Below are 20,049 nucleotides of genomic sequence, written 5' to 3' on the forward strand. Positions count from 1 at the left end.
AAGTTTTTTTGGACTTTACTGTCCCTTTAAATGTTGATGTAGCATCGATTTTACATATTCTGATTATGCTTTGAAAGTTTCTGTGTTACATTAATAACTTATAATACTTTGTATATCTTTGTGTATCTTTTACAAATTACATTGCTACTAAAACTGACACTTTTCAGAAAGTGGGGACAGACATGTAAAATATTGTATCCCAGAGAGCTTCATTACTTTTTTTGGAAGGCATCTCTCTGTGAGCTCCAAGTTCCTCACCTTTTTTTGACAATTCAGTTCAGTTTAAGTTCTGCCCCTGTGACGTTAGCACTATAATCTCTCTCCAAATTAGAGAATGATTGATTATCTGACCCATACAAAGTAATGACAATCTCTAGGAAACTGAAGCTCACAGTTTTTCAGTTTTAATTTATATAAAAGATATGCAAAGTGCAATCTCATTTATAATATAATATATATATATATATATATATATATATATATATATATATATATATATATATAAAGTATGAGCAAAATTTGTTAAAAGTTAAACAGAAAATGTGAAGGCATAATCAGAATTAGCAAAATCACAATCCTAAATACACTGCTCTACACAAAATAAAATAAAGTGCAAAGTTTAAATGTAATAAAATTTAATCTGAATTGGTATAGCCAGGGAGTCTCATTCTATTATGAATAGTAAAAGCAGGAATGTTTCAGCCCTCTGTGGCAAAAGGACTTAGAGTAGGACCAGTCGAATTGGGGCACCTTGATAGTGGTGCAGGCAATTTTTTGCAGCAGTAAAAAATATGTTGTGCTTTGGAAAATGGATGTGCGCTGATACCTCTTTGTTTGTGTAATTACTGGGTCATATTGGCAGCACTCCCAGATGTTGATTTAAACTTTTTGTAAGGTGTGCTAAAAAAACTAATTTTGTATTTGTATTTAAAATTACCAGGGAGACTGACCATCTCCCATTGGTTTAAGCACCCCACCCAAGTTCAGGTGTGCTCATAACAGTGTTAAAGAGTTGTGAATAAAAAGCCATGGAGTCTCATTCTATTATGAAGAGTAAAAGCAGGAATGTTTTAGCCCTCTGTGGCAAAAGGACTTAGAGTAGGACCAGTCGAATTGGGGCACCTTGAAAGTGGTGACTGGCTAAGCAAAATATGGCCATATTGTGTGACTAAGTTCCCAATATTATTTAAAAAAAGAATAGTTGTCTCTTCATGTATTTGCAGGCAATTTTTTGCAGCAGTAAAAAAACACAATTTATGCTTACCTGATAAATGTATTTCTCTTGTGGTGTATCCAGTCCACGGATCATCCATTACTTGTGGGATATTCTCATTCCCAACAGGAAGTTGCAAGAGGAAACCCACAGCAGAGCTGCAATATAGCTCCTACCCTAACTGTCATAGCCAGTCATTCGACCGAAAACAAGCAGAGAAAGGAGGAACCATAGGGTGCAGTGGTTACTGTAGTTTAAATTTAAAAATTACCTGCCTTAAAATGACAGGGCGGGCCGTGGACTGGATACACCACAAGAGAAATAAATTTATCAGGTAAGCATAAATTGTGTTTTCTCTTGTAAGGTGTATCCAGTCCACGGATCATCCATTACTTGTGGGATACCAATACCAAAGCTAAAGTACACGGATGAAGGGAGGGACAAGGCAGGAACTTAAATGGAAGGAAACACTGCCTGTAAAACCTTTCTCCCAAATATAGCCTCTGAAGAAGCAAAAGTATCAAATTTGCAAAATTTTGAAAAAGTATGAAGTGAAGACCAAGTCGCCGCCTTGCAAATCTGTTCAAAAGAAGCCTCATTTTTAAAGGCCCAAGTGGAAGCCACAGCTCTAGTGGAATGAGCTGTAATCCTTTCAGGAGGCTGCTGTCCAGCAGTCTCATAGGCTAAGCGGATTAAGCTTCTTAGCCAAAAAGAAGGAGAGGTTGCTGAAGCCTTTTGATCTCTCCTCTGTCCAGAGAAGACAACAAACCAAGCAGATGTTTGACGAAAATCTTTAGTAGCTTGTAAGTAAAAACTTTAAAGCACGGACCACGTCCAGATTGTGAAACACAAGGATGGAACAACAATCTCTTGATTGATATTCTTGTTAGATACCACCTTAGGTAAAAAACATAATTTATGCTTACCTGATAAATTTATTTCTCTTGTAGTGTATCCAGTCCACGGATGATCCATTACTTATGGGATATTCTCCTTCCCAACAGGAAGTTGCAAGAGGATCACCCACAGCAGAGCTGCTATATAGCTCCTCCCCTAACTGTCATACCCAGTCATTCGACCGAAAACAAACAGAGAAAGGAGAAACCATAGGGTGCAGTGGTGACTGTAGTTTAATTAAAATTTAGACCTGCCTTAAAAGGACAGGGCGGGCCGTGGACTGGATACACTACAAGATAAATAAATTTATCAGGTAAGCATAAATTATGTTTTCTCTTGTTAAGTGTATCCAGTCCACAGATCATCCATTACTTATGGGATACCAATACCAAAGCTAAAGTACACGGATGATGGGAGAGACAAGGCAGGATTAAGCGGAAGGAACCACTGCCTGAAGAACCTTTCTCCCAAAAACAGCCTCCGAAGAAGCAAAAATATAAAATTTGTAAAATTTGGAAAAAGTGTGAAGCGAAGACCAAGTCGCGGCCTTGCAAATCTGTTCAACAGAGGCCTCATTTTTAAAGGCCCAGGTGGAAGCCACAGCTCTAGTAGAATGAGCTGTAATCCTTTCAGGGGGCTGCTGTCCAGCAGTCTCATAGGCTAAACGTATTATACTCCGAAGCCAAAAAGAAAGAGAGGTTGCTGAGGCCTTCTGACCTCTCCTCTGTCCAGAGTAAACAACAAACAGGTTAGATGTTTGGCGAAAATCTTTAGTAGCCTGTAAGTAAAACTTCAAGGCACGGACTACGTCCAGATTATGTAAATACGTTCCTTCTTTGAAGAAGGATTAGGACACAATGATGGAACAACAATCTCTTGATTGATATTCTTGTTAGAAACCACCTTAGGTAAAAACCCAGGTTTGGTACGCAGGACTACCTTATCTGCATGAAAAATCAGATAAGGAGAATAACATTGTAAGGCAGATAGCTCAGAGACTCTCCGAGCCGAGGAAATAGCCATCAAAAACAGAACTTTCCAAGATAAAAGTTTAATATCAATGGAATGAAGGGGTTCAAACTGAACTCCTTGAAGAACTTTAAGAACCAAGTTTAAGCTCCACGGGGGAGCAACAGGTTTAAACACAGGCTTAATTCTAACCAAAGCCTGGCAAAATGCCTGGACGTCTGGAACCTCTGCCAGACGCTAGTGCAAAAGAATAGACAGAGCAGAAATCTGTCCCTTTAAGGAACTAGCTGATAATCCTTTGTCCAAGCCCTCTTGGAGAAAAGACAATATTCTAGGAATCCTAACCTTACTCCATGAGTAATTCTTGGATTCACACCAATAAAGATATTTACTCCATATCTTGTGGTAGATTTTCCTGGTAACAGGCTTTCGTGCCTGTATTAAAGTATCAATGACTGACTCGGAGAAGCCACGCTTTGATAGAATCAAGCGTTCAATCTCCATGCAGTCAGTCTCAGAGAAATTAGATTTGAATGATTGAAAGGACCTTGTATCAGAAGGTCCTGTCTTAGAGGCAGAGTCCATGGTGGAAAGGATGACATGTCCACTAGGTCTGCATACCAAGTCCTGCGTGGCCACGCAGGTGCTATCAGAATCACCTATGCTCTCTCCTGTTTGATTTTGGCAATCAGTCAAGGGAGCAGAGGAAACGGTGGAAACACATAAGCCAGGTTGAAGAACCAAGGCGCTGCTAGAGCATCTATCAGCGTCACTTCTGGGTCCCTGGACCTGGATCCGTAACAAGGAAGCTTGGCGTTCTGGCGAGACGCCATGAGATCCAACTCTGGTTTGCCCCAACGATGAATCAACTGAGCAAACACCTCCGGATGGAGTTCCCACTCCCCCGGATGGAAAGTCTGACGACTTAGAAAATCCGCCTCCCAGTTCTCCTCCCTAGAAAAATATTAACTGCACATACCTTATTGCAGGAAAACCTGCACGCCATTCCCTCTCTGAAGTTACCTCACTCCTCAGAATATGTGAGAACAGCCATGGATCTTAGTTACTTCTGCTAAGAACATAGAAAACGCAGGCAGATTCTTCTTCTAAATACTGCCTGAGATAAACAGTACACTCCGGCACCATTTAAAAATAACAAACTTTTGATTGAAGAATAAACTAAGTATAAAACACCACAGTCCTCTTACGACCTCCATCTTGGTTGAGGCTTGCAAGAGAATGACTGGGTATGAAAGTTAGGGGAGGAGCTATATAGCAGCTCTGCTGTGGGTGATCCTCTTGCAACTTCCTGTTGGGAAGGAGAATATCCCATAAGTAATGGATGATCCGTGGACTGGATACACTTAACAAGAGAAACCCAGATTTGGTACGCAGGACTACCTTATCCGTATGAAAAATCAGATAAGGAGAATCACATTGTAAGGCAGATAACTCGGAGACTCTACGAGCCGAGGAAATAGCTACCAAAAAAAAGGACTTTTCAAGATAAAAGTTTGATATCTATGGAATGAAGAGGTTCAAACGGAACTTCTTGAAGAACCTTAAGAACCAAGTTTAAGCTCCATGGTGGAGCAACCGATTTAAACACAGGCTGACAATCCTTTTTCCAAACCTTCTTGGAGAAAAGATAATATCCTAGGAATCCTGACCTTACTCCATGAGTAACCGCTGGATTCACACCAATAAAGATATCTACGCCATACCTTATGGTAAATTTTCCTGGTGACAGGCTTTCGTGCCTGTATTAAGGTATCAATAACTGACTCGGAGAAGCCACGCTTTGATAAAATCAAGCGTTCAATCTCTAGGCAGTCAGCCGCAGAGAAATTTGATTTGGATGGTTGGAAGGACCCTGAAGTAGAAGGTCCTGTCTCAGAGGCAGAGATCATGGTGGAAAGGATGACATGTCCACTAGATCTGCCTACCAGGTCCTGCGTGGCCACGCAGGTGCTATCAGAATCACTGATGCTCTCTCCTGCTTGATCTTGGCAATCAGTCGAGGGAGCAGAGGAAACGGTGGAAACACATAAGCCAGGTTGAAAGACCAGGGCGCTGCAAGAACATCTATCAGTGTCGCCTTGGGATCCCTGGATCCGTAACACGGAAGCTTGGCGTTCTGGCGAGACGCCATGAGATCCAGTTCTGGTTTGCCCCAACGATGAATCAGTTGTGCAAATACCTCCGGATGAAGTTCCCACTCTCCCGTATGAAAAGTCTGACGACTTAGAAAATCCGCCTCCCAGTGCTCTACACCTGGGATATGGATAGCTGATAGGTGGCAAGAGTGAATCTCTGCCCAGCGAATTATTTTTGAACTTCTAACATCTCTAGGGAACTTCTTGTTCCCCCTTGATGGTTGATGTAAGCTACAGTCGTGATGTTGTTCGACTGAAATCTGATGTACCTCAGAGTTGCTAACTGAGGCCAAGCCTGAAGAGCCTTGAATATCGCTCTTAGTTCCAGAATATTTATTGGAAGGAGAGACTCCTCCTGAGTCCACGATCCCTGAGCCTTCAGGGAGTTCCAGACTGCACCTCAACCTAGAAGGCTTGCATTTGTTGTTACAATTGTCCAATCTGGCCTGCGAAAGGTCATACCTTTGGACAGATGGACCCGAGATAGCTACCAGGGAAAAGAATCCCTGGTCTCTTGGTCCAGATTCAGTTGAGGGGACAAATCTGTGTAATCCCTGCTCCACTGACTGAGCATGCATAGTTGCAGCGGTCTAAGATGTAAGCGTGCAAACGGCACTATGTCCATTGCCGCTACCATTAAGCCGATTACTTCCATACACTGAACCACCGAAGGGCGCGGAATGGAATGAAGAACCCGGCAGGAATTTAGAAGCTTTGATAACCTGGACTCCGTCAGGTGAATTTTCATTTCTATAGAATCTATCAGAGTCCCTAGAAAGGAAACTCTTGTGAGTGGGAATAGAGAACTCTTTTCCTCGTTCACTTTCCACCCATGCGACCTCATACGTCCGTATGAGACTTGGCAATTTGGAAGTTTGACGCCTGTATCAGGATGTCGTCTAAATAAGGGGCTACTGCTATGCCCCGCGGCCTTAGGACCGCCATAAGCGACCCTAGAACCTTTGTAAAGATTCTTGAGGCTGTAGCTAATCCAAAGGGAAGAGCTACAACTGGCAATGCCTGGTAATGCCTGTCTTGAAAGGCAAACCTGAGAAACCGATGATCTTTGTGTATTGGAATGTGAAGATAAGCATCCTTTAGATCAACTGTAGTCATATATTGACCCTCCTGGATCAGTGGTAGGATGGTACGAATAGTTTCCATCTTGAACGACGGAACTTTGAGGAATTTGTTTAAGATCTTTAGATCCAAAATTGGTCTGAAGGTTCCCTCTTTTTTGAGAACCACAAACAGATTTGAGTAAAAACCCTGTTCCTGTTCACTCCCATAACTAGGTGGTCTCGTACACAGTGTAAGAATGCCTCTCTATTTATCTGGTGTGCAGATAATTGTGAAAGGTGAAATCTCCCTTTTGGGGGGGAAGCTTTGAAGTCCAGAAGATATCCCTGGGATATAATTTCCAACGCCCAGGGATCCTGAACATCTCTTGCCCACGCCTGGGCGAAGAGTGAAAGTCTGCCCCCTACTAGATCCGTTACCGGATAGGGGGCCATTCCTTCATGCTGTCTTAGAGGCAGCAGCAGGCTTTTTTGACCTGCTTACCTTTTTTCCAGGTCTGGTTTGGTCTCCAGACCGTCTTAGATTGAGCAAAAGTTCCCTCTTGTTTATTATTAGAGGAAGTTGATGCCGCACCTGCCTTGAAGTTTTGAAAGGCACGAAAATTAGACTGTTTGGCCCTAGATTTGGACCTGTCCTGAGGAAGGGCATGACCTTTTCCTCCAGTGATATCAGCAATAATCTCCTTCAAACCAGGCCCGAATAGGGTCTGCCCCTTGAAGGGAGTGTTAAGTAGCTTAGATTTTTAAGTCACGTCAGCTGACCATGATTTAAGCCATAGCGCTCTGCGCGCCTGTATAGCAAAACCAGAATTCTTAGCCGTTAGTTTAGTCAAATGAACAATGGCATCAGAAATAAAAGAATTGGCTAGCTTAAGTGCTCTAAGTTTGCCAAGTATGTCATCCAATGGAGTCGCTACCTGTAAAGCCTCTTCCAGAGACTCAAACCAGTACGCTGCAGCAGCAGTGACAGGGGCAATGCATGCAAGGGGCTGTAGGATAAAACCTTGTCGAATAAATATTTTCTTAAGGTAACCTTCTAATTTTTTATCCATTTGGATCTAAAAAAGCACAACTGTCCTCGACAGGGATAGTAGTACGCTTTGCTAGAGTAGAAACTGCTCCCTCCACCTTAGGGACTGTCTGCCATAAGTCCCGTGTGGTGGTGTCTATTGGAAACATTTTTCTAAAAATAGGAGAAGGGGAGAACGGCACACCTGGTCTATCCCATTCCTTATTAATAATTTTTGTAAACCTTTTAGGTATTGGAAAAACATTAGTACACACCGGCACTGCATAGTATTTATCCAGTCTACACAATTTCTCTGGCACTGCAATTGTATCACAGTCATTCAGAGCAGCTAAAACCTCCCTAAGCAACACGCGGAGGTGTACAAACTTAAATTTAAATGTAGAAATATTAGAATCAGGTATCTTCCTGAGTCATTAACATCACCCACTGACTGAAGCTCTCTTTCCTCAGCTTCTGCATATTGTGAGGCAGTATCAGACATGGTTCTTAAAGCGTCAGTATGCTCTGCATTTTTTCTCACCCCAGAGCTATCTCGCTTACCTCTAAGTTCAGGTAGTCTGGCTAATACAGCTGACAGTGTATTATCCATGACTGCCGCCATGTCTTGTAAAGTAAACGCTATGGGCGCCCTAGATGTACTTGGCGCCATTTGAGCGTGAGTCCCTTAAGCGGGAGTCAAAGGGTCTGACACGTGGGGAAAGTTAGTCGGCATAACTTCCCCCTCGTCAGATTCCTCTGGAGATAAAAATTTTTAAAGGACAGAAAATGATCTTTATTGCCTAAAATGAAATCAGTACATTTGGTACACATTCTAAGAGGGGGTTCCAAGATGGCTTTTAAACATAATGAACAAGGAGTTTCTTCTATGTCAGACATGTTTATACAGACTAGCAATGAGACTAGCAAGCTTGGAAAACACTTTAAATCAAGTTAACAAGCAAATATAAAAAATGGTACTGTGCCTTTAAGAGAAACAAATTTTGTCAGAATTTGAAAAACAGTGAAAAAATGCAGTAAATCAAACAAAATTTTTACAGTGTATGTAATAGACTAGCAGAGCATTGCACCCACTTGCAAATGGATGATTAACCCCTTAGTTCAAAAAACGGATAAAAACCCCCGAAATAGACGTTTTTTAACAGTCACAACCAACTGCCACAGCAAGCTGTAGCCCTACCTTCCCCAATAAACGACTTTGGAAAGCCTTTGGGCCCTTTAGAGATGTCCTATAGCATTCAGAGGGCCTTTGAGGGAATCTGGATGTCTTAGTTTGTAATTTTAACTGCACAAAAAAAACGTTAAAATAGGCCCCTCCCACTCATAGTAACACAGTGGAAAGCCTCAGGAAACTGTTTCTACGCAAAATTTAAGCCATCCATGTGGAAAAAACTAGGCCCCAATAAAGTTTTATCACCAAAGTATATATAAAAACGATTAAACATGCCAGCAAACGTTTTATATTGTAAATATCATAAGGGTATTACCCCTGGGAGTAAGCATGATACCAGTCGTTATTAAATCCCTGTATTCAGGCTTAACTTACATTAATCCGGTATCAGCAGCATTTTCTAGTGTTTTCCATCTCTAGAAAAAATTATAACTGCACATACCTGATAGCAGAATAAACTGCACGCCATTCTCTCGCTGAAGTTTTACCTCATCTGTGTAATCCCCTCAGACATATGTGAGAACAGCAATGGATCTTAGTTACAACCTGCTAAGATCATAGAAAACTCAGGCAGATTCTTCTTCTATTTACTGCCTGAGATAAAATAGTACAACTCCGGTACTATTTAAAAATAACAAACTTTTGATTGAAGAAAATAAACTAGCTATATTTAACCACTCTCTGTTACGACCTCCTTGCTTGTTGAGAGTTGCAAGAGAATGACTGGCTATGACAGTTAGGGGAGGAGCTATATTGCAGCTCTGCTGTGGGTTTCCTCTTGCAACTTCCTGTTGGGAATGAGAATATCCCACAAGTAATGGATGATCCGTGGACTGGATACACCTTACAAAAGAAATATGTTGTGCTTTGGAAAATGGATGTGCGCTGATACCTCTTTGTTTGTGTAATTACTGGGTCATATTGGCAGCACTCCCAGATGTTGATTTAAACTTTTTGTAAGGTGTGCTAAAAAAACTAATTTTGTATTTGTATTTAAAATTACCAGGGAGACTGACCATCTCCCATTGGTTTAAGCACCCCACCCAAGTTCAGGTGTGCTCATAACAGTGTTAAAGAGTTGTGAATAAAAAGCCAGGGAGTCTCATTCTATTATGAAGAGTAAAAGCAGGAATGTTTCAGCCCTCTGTGGCAAAAGGACTTAGAGTAGGACCAGTCGAATTGGGGCACCTTGAAAGTGGTGACTGGCTAAGCAAAATATGGCCATATTGTGTGACTAAGTTCCCAATATTATTTAAAAAAGAATAGTTGTCTCTTGATGTATTTGCAGGCAATTTTTTGCAGCAGTAAAAAATATGTTGTGCTTTGGAAAATGGATGTGCGCTGATACCTCTTTGTTTGTATATATATATATATATATATATATATATATATATATATATATATATATATGTATGAGCAAAATTTGTTAAAAGTTAAACAGAAAATGTGAAGGCATAATCAGAATTAGCAAAATCACAATCCTAAATACACTGCTCTACACAAAATAAAATAAAGTGCAAAGTTTAAATGTAATAAAATTTTATCTGAATTGGTATAAAATAGAAAGCACCAATCATAAATGTAGCAGAATTGTCATGTCGTGCTGTTCTATATTGCACCTGGGCATGTCTCTTCTTCACATACAGAAATGCAGGGAATGCCCCTTGGTGAAGTATAAGTAAATTTGCCTTTTGAAAATGTCACTAGGGATCTAGCATTGCTGGAGGATCATTTTAGAAGAACTCACCTGAGCAGAGAGGCTTTAAATTTAAATTTATATCAGGGTCTAAATCCCAATATGCCTCTGCCAGGCTGATCCACCTTTCCCGTCGCTCTTTATCTGCTGCACCTCTCTGCGAGTCCCTTCATTGGCTCCCCATACACAGAAGAATTAAATTCAAAATTCTCACCCTTGCATACAAAGTGCTCACCAACACCACTCCCCTCTACCTATCCTCTTTAATCAACATGTATACTCCAGCCCGCCCACTAAGATCCAAAAATGACCTGCTCCTTGCATCTGTGACTATCACCTCCTCTGATGCTAGACTGCAGGACTTCTGTCGTGCAGCACCTACCCCCTGGAACACTCTCCCTCGTGCTGTCAGGCTTTGCCCTAATCTTTCTTCCTTTAAATGCTCTCTGAAGACTTTTCTGTTCAGAGAAGCCTACCACCCAACTCAATAATAATTCTCTTACCTAACAACATTTCCCTCCTTTAACTGTGATTAACATCTATCTCAATCTTGCAGTCCTCACCTTCCTGTTTCTCAACCCCCTACCCTTCTAGATTGTAAGTTCCCATGGGAATTGGGCCCTCAATTTCTCCTGTATGTGTTTGTAAATTTTGTCCTGTGTCTTAGAAGTTTTATATTATTGTTTTATTTAAATCAATTGGATCCATGGACAGCGCTGCGGAATATGATGGCGCTTCATAAATAAAGTATAATAATAATAATATGCCTATACTCCATCACTGTACCCTGAGGGTAGTAAGTAAATTGGAAAGTTGTTTAAAATCACATGCTCTATCTGAATCATAAAAGAAAAAAATTGTGTTTCATGTCCCTTTAACTGTGCAGATTATAGTTTAACTGTGCTTCCACTGCTAAACAGTTAGTCTTCAGTGAAACTGAAAAAATAAAAGGGTATCTTAATGTTTCTAATTTTTTTATGTAGCAAATCGTACAACCCCCCAACCTTTCCAAGTAGTTTATGTGTTTACAGGAAATAGTAAAGCAAATACATGCAATATAGTAATCCAGTACATCAATTAAAAACACATTAAAGCACATTCTGATGGTTAACAAATTAACCCTTACCGTTCACCCAGATCCGGCACAGTGTCATTAATGCCATCGACTGATAGGTAGGTCTCATCTGGCAAGCCCACCTTCTCCAGAAAACAGAGACAGGGATCAGCCCTCATAGCACAATAACGTTCGTAGCCTAGAAAACCAGAAAAGAGAAATTATATAAGGCTCAAAGAATCAGTGTCAAAAATAAATTAAGCTTTGTTTTCTTCTATTGAGTGTTCTGGGTTCCATGGGGTGTAGTGTATTTGGGGTGTATTTGTAGTGTATATGGGGTGTAGTGTATGGTATGCCAATTCTTCATTCTATCAGAATGGCTGTGTCAAAAGATTTAAGTTCAGGGTTTCCACTGGGCTCTCTCTCTGTGGAAAAAAGGGACAGTCTACAATAGAATTTTTATTGTTTTAAAAGATAGATAATCCCTTTATTACCCATTCAACAGTTTTGCATAACCAACACTGTTATATTAATATATGTTTTACCTCTGTGATTACCTTGCATCTTCTGACAGCCCCCCGATCGCGGCTTAAATTATCTATTGACGTGCATTTAGTACTGAGTTGTGCTAACTCTAAATAACTCCCCGGGCGTTAACACATTGTTATCTATATGGCCCACATGAACTAGCAGACTCCTGTTGTGAAAAGTAAATAAAAAAGCATGTGATAAGAGGATGTCTATAGTGGCTTAGAAACAGGCAGAAATGTTGAGCTTTGAATGTTATAAAGTATATTAATATATCAATGTTCGTTGTGCAAAGCTGGGGAATGGGTAGTAAAGACATTATCTATCTTTGTAAACAATAACAATTTTAGTGTAGACTGTCACTTTAAGCCATTTGGTGAATGTCTAGAAGCTATATATCTATAAACATGCTGTTAAAACAGTGCTGTTCTTGATCAAAAACATAATTTATGTAAGAACTTACCTGATAAATTAATTTATTTCATATTGGCAAAAGTCCATGAGCTAGTGACGTATGGAATATACATTCCTACCAGGAGGGGCAAAGTTTCCGAAACCTCAAAATGCCTATAAATACACCCCTCACCACACCCACAATTCAGTTTAATGAATAGCCAAGTAGTGGGGTGATAGAAAAAGGAGTAAAAAAGCATACAAAAAAGAGGAACTGGAAATATAATTGTGCTTTTATACAAAAAAATCATAACCACCAGAAAAAGGGTGGGTCTCATGGACTCTTGCCAATATGAAAGAAATTAAAGGGACACTGTACCCAAAAAAATTCTTTCGTGATTCAGATTGAGCATGAAATTTTAAGCAACTTTCTAAGTTACTCTTATTATCAAATTTTCTTCATTCTCTTGGTATCTTTATTTAGATGCCGGCCCATTTTTGGTGAACAACCTGGGTTGTCCTTGCTGATTGGTGGATAAATTCATCCACCAATAAAAAAAGTGCTGTCCAGAATACTGAAACAAAAAAAAGCTTAGATACCTTCTTTTTCAAATAATGATAGCAAGAGAACGAAGAAAAAACAAAATTTATGCTTACCTGATAAATTCCTTTCTCCTGTAGTGAAGTCAGTCCACGGGTCATCCATTACTTATGGGATATTAACTCCTCCCTAACAGGAAGTGCAAGAGGATCACCCAAGCAGAGCTGCTATATAGCTCCTCCCCTCTACGTCATACCCAGTCATTCGACCGAAACCAAACGAGAAAGGAGAAACTATAGGGTGCAGTGGTGACTGGAGTTTAATTTAAAATTTAGACCTGCCATAAAAAACAGGGCGGGCCGTGGACTGACTACACTACAGGAGAAAGGAATTTATCAGGTAAGCATAAATTATGTTTTCTCCTGTTAAGTGTAGTCAGTCCACGGGTCATCCATTACTTATGGGATACCAATACCAAACCTAAAGTACACGGATGACGGGAGGGACAGGCAGGATCTTTACACGGAAGGAACCACTGCCTGAAGAACCTTTCTCCCAAAAACAGCCTCAGAAGAAGCAAAAGTGTCAAATTTGTTAAATTTGGAAAAAGTATGAAGAGAAGACCAAGTTGCAGCCTTGCAAATCTGTTCAACAGAGGCCTCATTCTTAAAGGCCCACTTGGAAGCCACAGCTCTCGTAGAATGAGCTGTAATTCTTTCAGGAGGCTGCTGTCCAGCAGTCTCATAGGCTAAACGTATTATACTACGAAGCCAAAAAGAGAGAGAGGTAGCAGATGCTTTTTGACCTCTCCTCTGTCCAGAATAAACGACAAACAGGGAAGAAGTTTGGCGAAAATCTTTAGTTGCCTGTAAATAAAATTTCAGGGCACGGACTACGTCTAGATTGTGCAGAAGTCGTTCCTTCTTTGAAGAAGGGTTAGGGCACAATGATGGAACAACAATCTCTTGATTGATATTCTTGTTAGTGACTACCTTAGGTAAGAACCCAGGTTTAGTACGCAGAACTACCTTGTCTGAATGAAAAATCACATAAGGAGAATCACAATGTAAGGCCGATAACTCAGAGACTCTTCGAGCCGAGGAAATAGCCATTAAAAACAGAACTTTCCAAGATAACAGCTTGATATCAATGGAATGAAGGGGTTCAAATGGAACACCCTGTAAAACGTTAAGAACTAAGTTTAAGCTCCACGGTGGAGCAACAGTCTTAAACACAGGCTTAATCCTGGCCAAAGCCTGACAAAAAGCCTGAACGTCTGGAACTTCTGACAGACGTTTGTGCAAAAGGATGGACAGAGCTGAGATCTGTCCCTTTAAAGAACTTGCAGATAAACCCTTTTCTAAACCTTCTTGTAGAAAAGACAATATCCTAGGAATCCTGACCTTACTCCATGAGTAACTCTTGGATTCGCACCAGTGTAAATATTTACGCCATATCTTATGGTAAATTTTCCTGGTAACAGGTTTCCTAGCCTGTATTAAGGTATCAATTACTGACTCCGAAAATCCACGCTTTGATAAAATCAAGCGTTCAATCTCCATGCAGTCAGCTTCAGAGAAATTAGATTTTGATGTTTGAAAGGACCCTGAATTAGAAGGTCCTGTCTCAGAGGCAGCGACCAAGGTGGACAGGATGACATGTCCACTAGATCTGCATACCAGGTCCTGCGTGGCCACGCAGGCGCTATTAGAATCACCGATGCTTTCTCCTGTTTGATCCTGGCAATCAATCGAGGAAGCATCGGGGAGGGTGGAAACACATAAGCCATCTTGAAGGTCCAAGGTGCTGTCAGAGCATCTATCAGGACCGCTCCCGGGTCCCTGGATCTGGACCCGTAACAAGGAAGCTTGGCGTTCTGGCGAGATGCCATGAGATCCATATCTGGTTTGCCCCAACGTCGAAGTATTTGGGCAAAGACCTCCGGATGAAGTTCCCACTCCCCCGGATGAAAAGTCTGGCGACTTAGGAAATCCGCCTCCCAGTTCTCCACGCCTGGGATGTGGATCGCTGACAGGTGGCAAGAGTGAGACTCTGCCCAGCGAATTATCTTTGAAACTTCCATCATCGCTAGGGAACTCCTTGTCCCTCCCTGATGGTTGATGTAAGCCACAGTCGTGATGTTGTCCGACTGAAACCTGATGAACCTCAGAGTTGCTAACTGAGGCCAAGTCAGAAGGGCATTGAGAACTGCTCTCAATTCCAGAATGTTTATTGGAAGGAGACTCTCCTCCTGAGTCCATGATCCCTGAGCCTTCAGGGAATTCCAGACAGCGCCCCAACCTAGTAGGCTGGCGTCTGTTGTTACAATTGTCCAGTCTGGACTGCTGAAGGGCATCCCCCTGGACAGATGTGGCCGAGAAAGCCACCATAGAAGAGAATCTCTGGTCTCTTGATCCAGATTCAGCATAGGGGACAAATCTGAGTAACCCCCATTCCACTGACTTAGCATGCACAATTGCAGCGGTCTGAGATGCAGGCGTGCAAAAGGTACTATGTCCATAGCCGCTACCATTAAGCCGATTACCTCCATGCATTGAGCCACTGACGGGTGTTGAATGGAATGAAGGACACGGCAAGCATTTAGAAGTTTTGTTAACCTGTCCTCTGTCAGGTAAATTTTCATTTCTACAGAATCTATAAGAGTCCCCAAGAAGGGAACTCTTGTGAGTGGCAATAGAGAACTCTTTTCTACGTTCACCTTCCACCCATGCAACCTTAGAAATGCCAGAACTAACTCTGTATGAGACTTGGCAGTTTGGAAAATTGACGCTTGTATCAGAATGTCGTCTAGGTACGGAGCTACCGCTATTCCTCGCGGTCTTAGAACCGCCAGAAGAGAGCCCAGGACCTTTGTAAAGATTCTTGGAGCCGTAGCTAACCCGAAGGGAAGAGCTACAAACTGATAATGCCTGTCTAGGAAGGCAAACCTTAGGTACCGGTAATGATCCTTGTGAATCGGTATGTGAAGGTACGCATCCTTTAGATCCACTGTGGTCATGTACTGACCCTTTTGGATCATGGGTAAGATTGTCCGAATAGTTTCCATTTTGAACGATGGAACTCTTAGAAATTTGTTTAGGATCTTTAAATCCAAGATTGGTCTGAAGGTTCCTTCTTTCTTGGGAACCACAAACAGATTTGAGTAAAACCCTTGCCCGTGTTCCGACCGCGGAACCGGGTGGATCACTCCCATTAGCAAAAGATCTTGTACACAGCGTAGAAACGCCTCTTTCTTTGTCTGGTTTGTTGACAACCTTGAAAGATGAAATCTCCCTTTTGGAGGAGAAGCTTTGAAGTCCAGAAGATATCCCTGAGATATGATCTCTAACGCCCAGGGATCCTGGACATCTCTTGCCCAAGCCTGGGCGAAGAGAGAAAGTCTGCCCCCTACTAGATCCGTTTCCGGATCGGGGGCCCTCACTTCATGCTGTCTTAGGGGCAGCAGCAGGTTTTCTGGCCTGCTTGCCCTTGTTCCAGGTCTGGTTAGGTTTCCAGCCCTGTCTGTAACGAGCAACAGTTCCTTCCTGTTTTGGAGCGGAGGAAGTTGATGCTGCTCCTGCCTTGAAGTTACGAAAGGCACGAAAATTAGACTGTCTAGCCCTAGGTTTGGCTCTGTCTTGAGGCAGGGCATGGCCCTTACCTCCAGTAATGTCAGCGATAATTTCTTTCAAACCGGGCCCAAATAATGTCTGCCCTTTGAAAGGTATGTTAAGCAATTTAGATTTAGAAGTCACATCGGCTGACCAGGATTTTAGCCACAGTGCTCTGCGCGCATGAATGGCGAATCCGGAATTCTTAGCCGTAAGCTTAGTTAAATGTACTACGGCATCAGAAATAAATGAATTAGCTAGCTTAAGGACTCTAAGCTTGTCTATAATTTCATCCAATGGAACTGAGCTAATGGTCTCTTCTAGAGACTCAAACCAAAATGCCGCCGCAGCCGTGACAGGCGCAATGCATGCGAGGGGTTGTAATATAAAACCTTGTTGAGTAAACATTTTCTTAAGGTAACCCTCTAACTTTTTGTCCATTGGGTCTGAAAAGGCACAGCTATCCTCCACCGGGATAGTGGTATGCTTAGCCAGAGTAGAAACTGCTCCTTCCACCTTAGGGACCGTCTGCCATAAGTCCCGTGTGGTGGCGTCTATTGGAAACATTTTTCTAAATATAGGAGGGGGGGAAAAGGGCACACCGGGCCTATCCCACTCCTTGGTAATAATCTCTGTAAGCCTCTTAGGTATAGGAAAAACGTCAGTACACGCCGGTACCGCATAGTATCTATCCAGCCTACATAATTTCTCTGGGATTGCAACCGTGTTACAATCATTCAGAGCCGCTAATACCTCCCCTAATAATACACGGAGGTTCTCAAGCTTAAATTTAAAATTTGAAATGTCTGAGTCCAGTTTATTTGGATCAGATCCGTCACCCACAGAATGAAGCTCTCCGTCTTCATGTTCTGCCATTTGTGACGCAGTATCAGACATGGCTCTAACATTATCAGCGTACTCTGTTCTCACCCCAGAGTGGTCGCGTTTACCTCTAAGTTCTGGTAATTTAGATAAAACTTCAGTCATAACATTAGCCATGTCTTGTAAAGTGATTTGTAATGGCTGCCCTGATGTACTTGGCGTCGCAATATCACGCACCTCCTGAGCGGGAGATGCAGGTACTGACACGTGAGGAGAGTTAGTCGGCATAACTTTCCCCTCGTTGTCTGGTGAAATTTTCTTAAAATGTACAGATTGGCTTTTATTTAAAGTAGCATCAATGCAATTAGTACACAAATTTCTATTGGGCTCCACACTGGCTTTTGAACATATTGCACAAAGAGATTCCTCTGTGTCAGACATGTTAAAACAAACTAGCAATTAGCCTAGCAAGCTTGGAAAATACTTTTCAAATAAATTTGCAAGCAATATAAAAAACGTTACTGTGCCTTTAAGAAGCACACAAAAACTGTCACAGTTGAAATAACAATGAACCGGATTAGTTATAGAAACCAAATTTTCACAGTAAATGCATTAAGTTAGCAAAGGATTGCACCCACTAGCAATGGATGATTAACCCCTTAATATCAAAAAAACGGATAACAATTGAAAATATAAGCGTTTTTTTATCACAGTCAAAGCACAGTCTCACAGGTCTGCTGTGAGTGATTACCTCCCTCAAAACTAGTTTTGGAGACCCCTGAGCTCTGTAGAGACGTCCTGGATCATGCAGGGAGAAAAAGGCAGACTGTGACTGAATTTCTAATGCGCAGTAAAAGCGCCAAAATAGGCCCCTCCCACTCATAATACAACAGTGAGGGAAGCTCAGTAAACTGTTTTAATTCAAAACAAACGACAGCCATGTGGAAAATAATGCCCAAAAACAATTTTTCACCAAGTACCTCAGATAAATAAACGATTAACATGCCAGCAAACGTTTAAAATATAATTTATGAAATGTTATTAAAAAGCCTGCTGCTAGCCGCTCACACTGCAGATTAGGCTAAAAGTTATATGTATACAGTATTTTCTCAGTGAAGTGCCATTCCCCAGAAATACTTAAGTGTAAACATACATACATATCAGCCTGATACCAGTTGCTACTACTGCATTTAAGGCTGTACTTACATTACATCGGTATTAGCAGTATTTTCTCAGTCAATTCCATTCCTTAGAAAATAATATACTGCAACATACCTCCTTGCAGGTGAACCTGCCCGCTGTCCCCTGTTCTGAAGTTACCTCGCTCCTCAGAATGGCCGAGAACAGCAAATGGATCTTAGTTACGTCCGCTAAGATCATACACAAACTCAGGTAGATTCTTCTTCTAATGCTGCCTGAGAAAAAACAACACACTCCGGTGCCGTTTAAAATAACAAACTTTTGATTGAAGAAATAAAAACTAAGTTTAACAACCACAGTCCTCTCACACATCCTATCTATTAGTTAGGTGCAAGAGAATGACTGGGTATGACGTAGAGGGGAGGAGCTATATAGCAGCTCTGCTTGGGTGATCCCCTTGCACTTCCTGTTAGGGAGGAGTTAATATCCCATAAGTAATGGATGACCCGTGGACTGACTACACTTAACAGGAGAAAATGATAATAGGAGTAAATTAGAAAGTTGCTTAAAATTGCATGCTCTTTCTGAATTACAAAAGAAAAAATTTGGGTACAGTGTCCCTTTAATTTATCAGGTAAATTCTTACATAAATTATGTTTTCTTTCATGTAATTGGCTAAAGTACATGAGCTAGTGACATGTGGGATAGAAATACCCAAGATGTGGAAGTCCACAAAAGAGTCACTAGAAAGGGAAGGATAAAATAAAAAACATAATTTATGTAAGAACTTACCTGATAAATTCATTTCTTTCATATTAGCAAGAGTCCATGAGCTAGTGACGTATGGGATATACATTCCTACCAGGAGGGGCAAAGTTTCCCAAACCTCAAAATGCCTATAAATACACCCCTCACCACACCCACAAATCAGTTTAACGCATAGCCAAGAAGTGGGGTGATAAGAAAAAAGTGTGAAAGCATAAAAAATAAGGAATTGGAATAATTGTGCTTTATACAAAAAAATCATAACCACCACAAAAAGGGTGGGCCTCATGGACTCTTGCTAATATGAAAGAAATTAATTTATCAGGTAAGTTCTTACATAAATTATGTTTTCTTTCATGTAATTAGCAAGAGTCCATGAGCTAGTGACGTATGGGATAATGACTACCCAAGATGTGGATCTTCCACGCAAGAGTCACTAGAGAGGGAGGGATAAAATAAAGACAGCCAATTCCGCTGAAAAACAGAATTTATGTTTACCTGATAAATTACTTTCTCCAACGGTGTGTCCGGTCCACGGCGTCATCCTTACTTGTGGGATATTCTCTTCCCCAACAGGAAATGGCAAAGAGCCCAGCAAAGCTGGTCACATGATCCCTCCTAGGCTCCGCCTACCCCAGTCATTCGACCGACGTTAAGGAGGAATATTTGCATAGGAGAAACCATATGGTACCGTGGTGACTGTAGTTAAAGAAAATAAAATATCAGACCTGATTAAAAAAACCAGGGCGGGCCGTGGACCGGACACACCGTTGGAGAAAGTAATTTATCAGGTAAACATAAATTCTGTTTTCTCCAACATAGGTGTGTCCGGTCCACGGCGTCATCCTTACTTGTGGGAACCAATACCAAAGCTTTAGGACACGGATGAAGGGAGGGAGCAAATCAGGTCACCTAAATGGAAGGCACCACGGCTTGCAAAACCTTTCTCCCAAAAATAGCCTCAGAAGAAGCAAAAGTATCGGGCAC

At 41.4% G+C, this 20,049-nt stretch overlaps 1 protein-coding gene across 3 annotated transcripts in view; it reads right to left on the reverse strand.

Annotated features, from left to right (window-relative positions):
* Positions 1-20,049, reverse strand: part of CHD6 (chromodomain helicase DNA binding protein 6) — a 1,034,665-nt gene that overhangs the window by 259,662 nt on the left and 754,954 nt on the right. For all 3 annotated transcript variants that reach the window (XM_053712106.1, XM_053712055.1, XM_053712147.1), the window contains one exon: positions 11,335-11,461. In XM_053712106.1, coding sequence (XP_053568081.1) covers positions 11,335-11,461 — 127 coding nt within the window. The remainder of the gene's footprint in view (positions 1-11,334; positions 11,462-20,049) is intronic.

The sequence above is a fragment of the Bombina bombina genome, chromosome 1 (genome assembly GCF_027579735.1).
Source record: "Bombina bombina isolate aBomBom1 chromosome 1, aBomBom1.pri, whole genome shotgun sequence".
Taxonomy (NCBI): domain Eukaryota; kingdom Metazoa; phylum Chordata; class Amphibia; order Anura; family Bombinatoridae; genus Bombina; species Bombina bombina.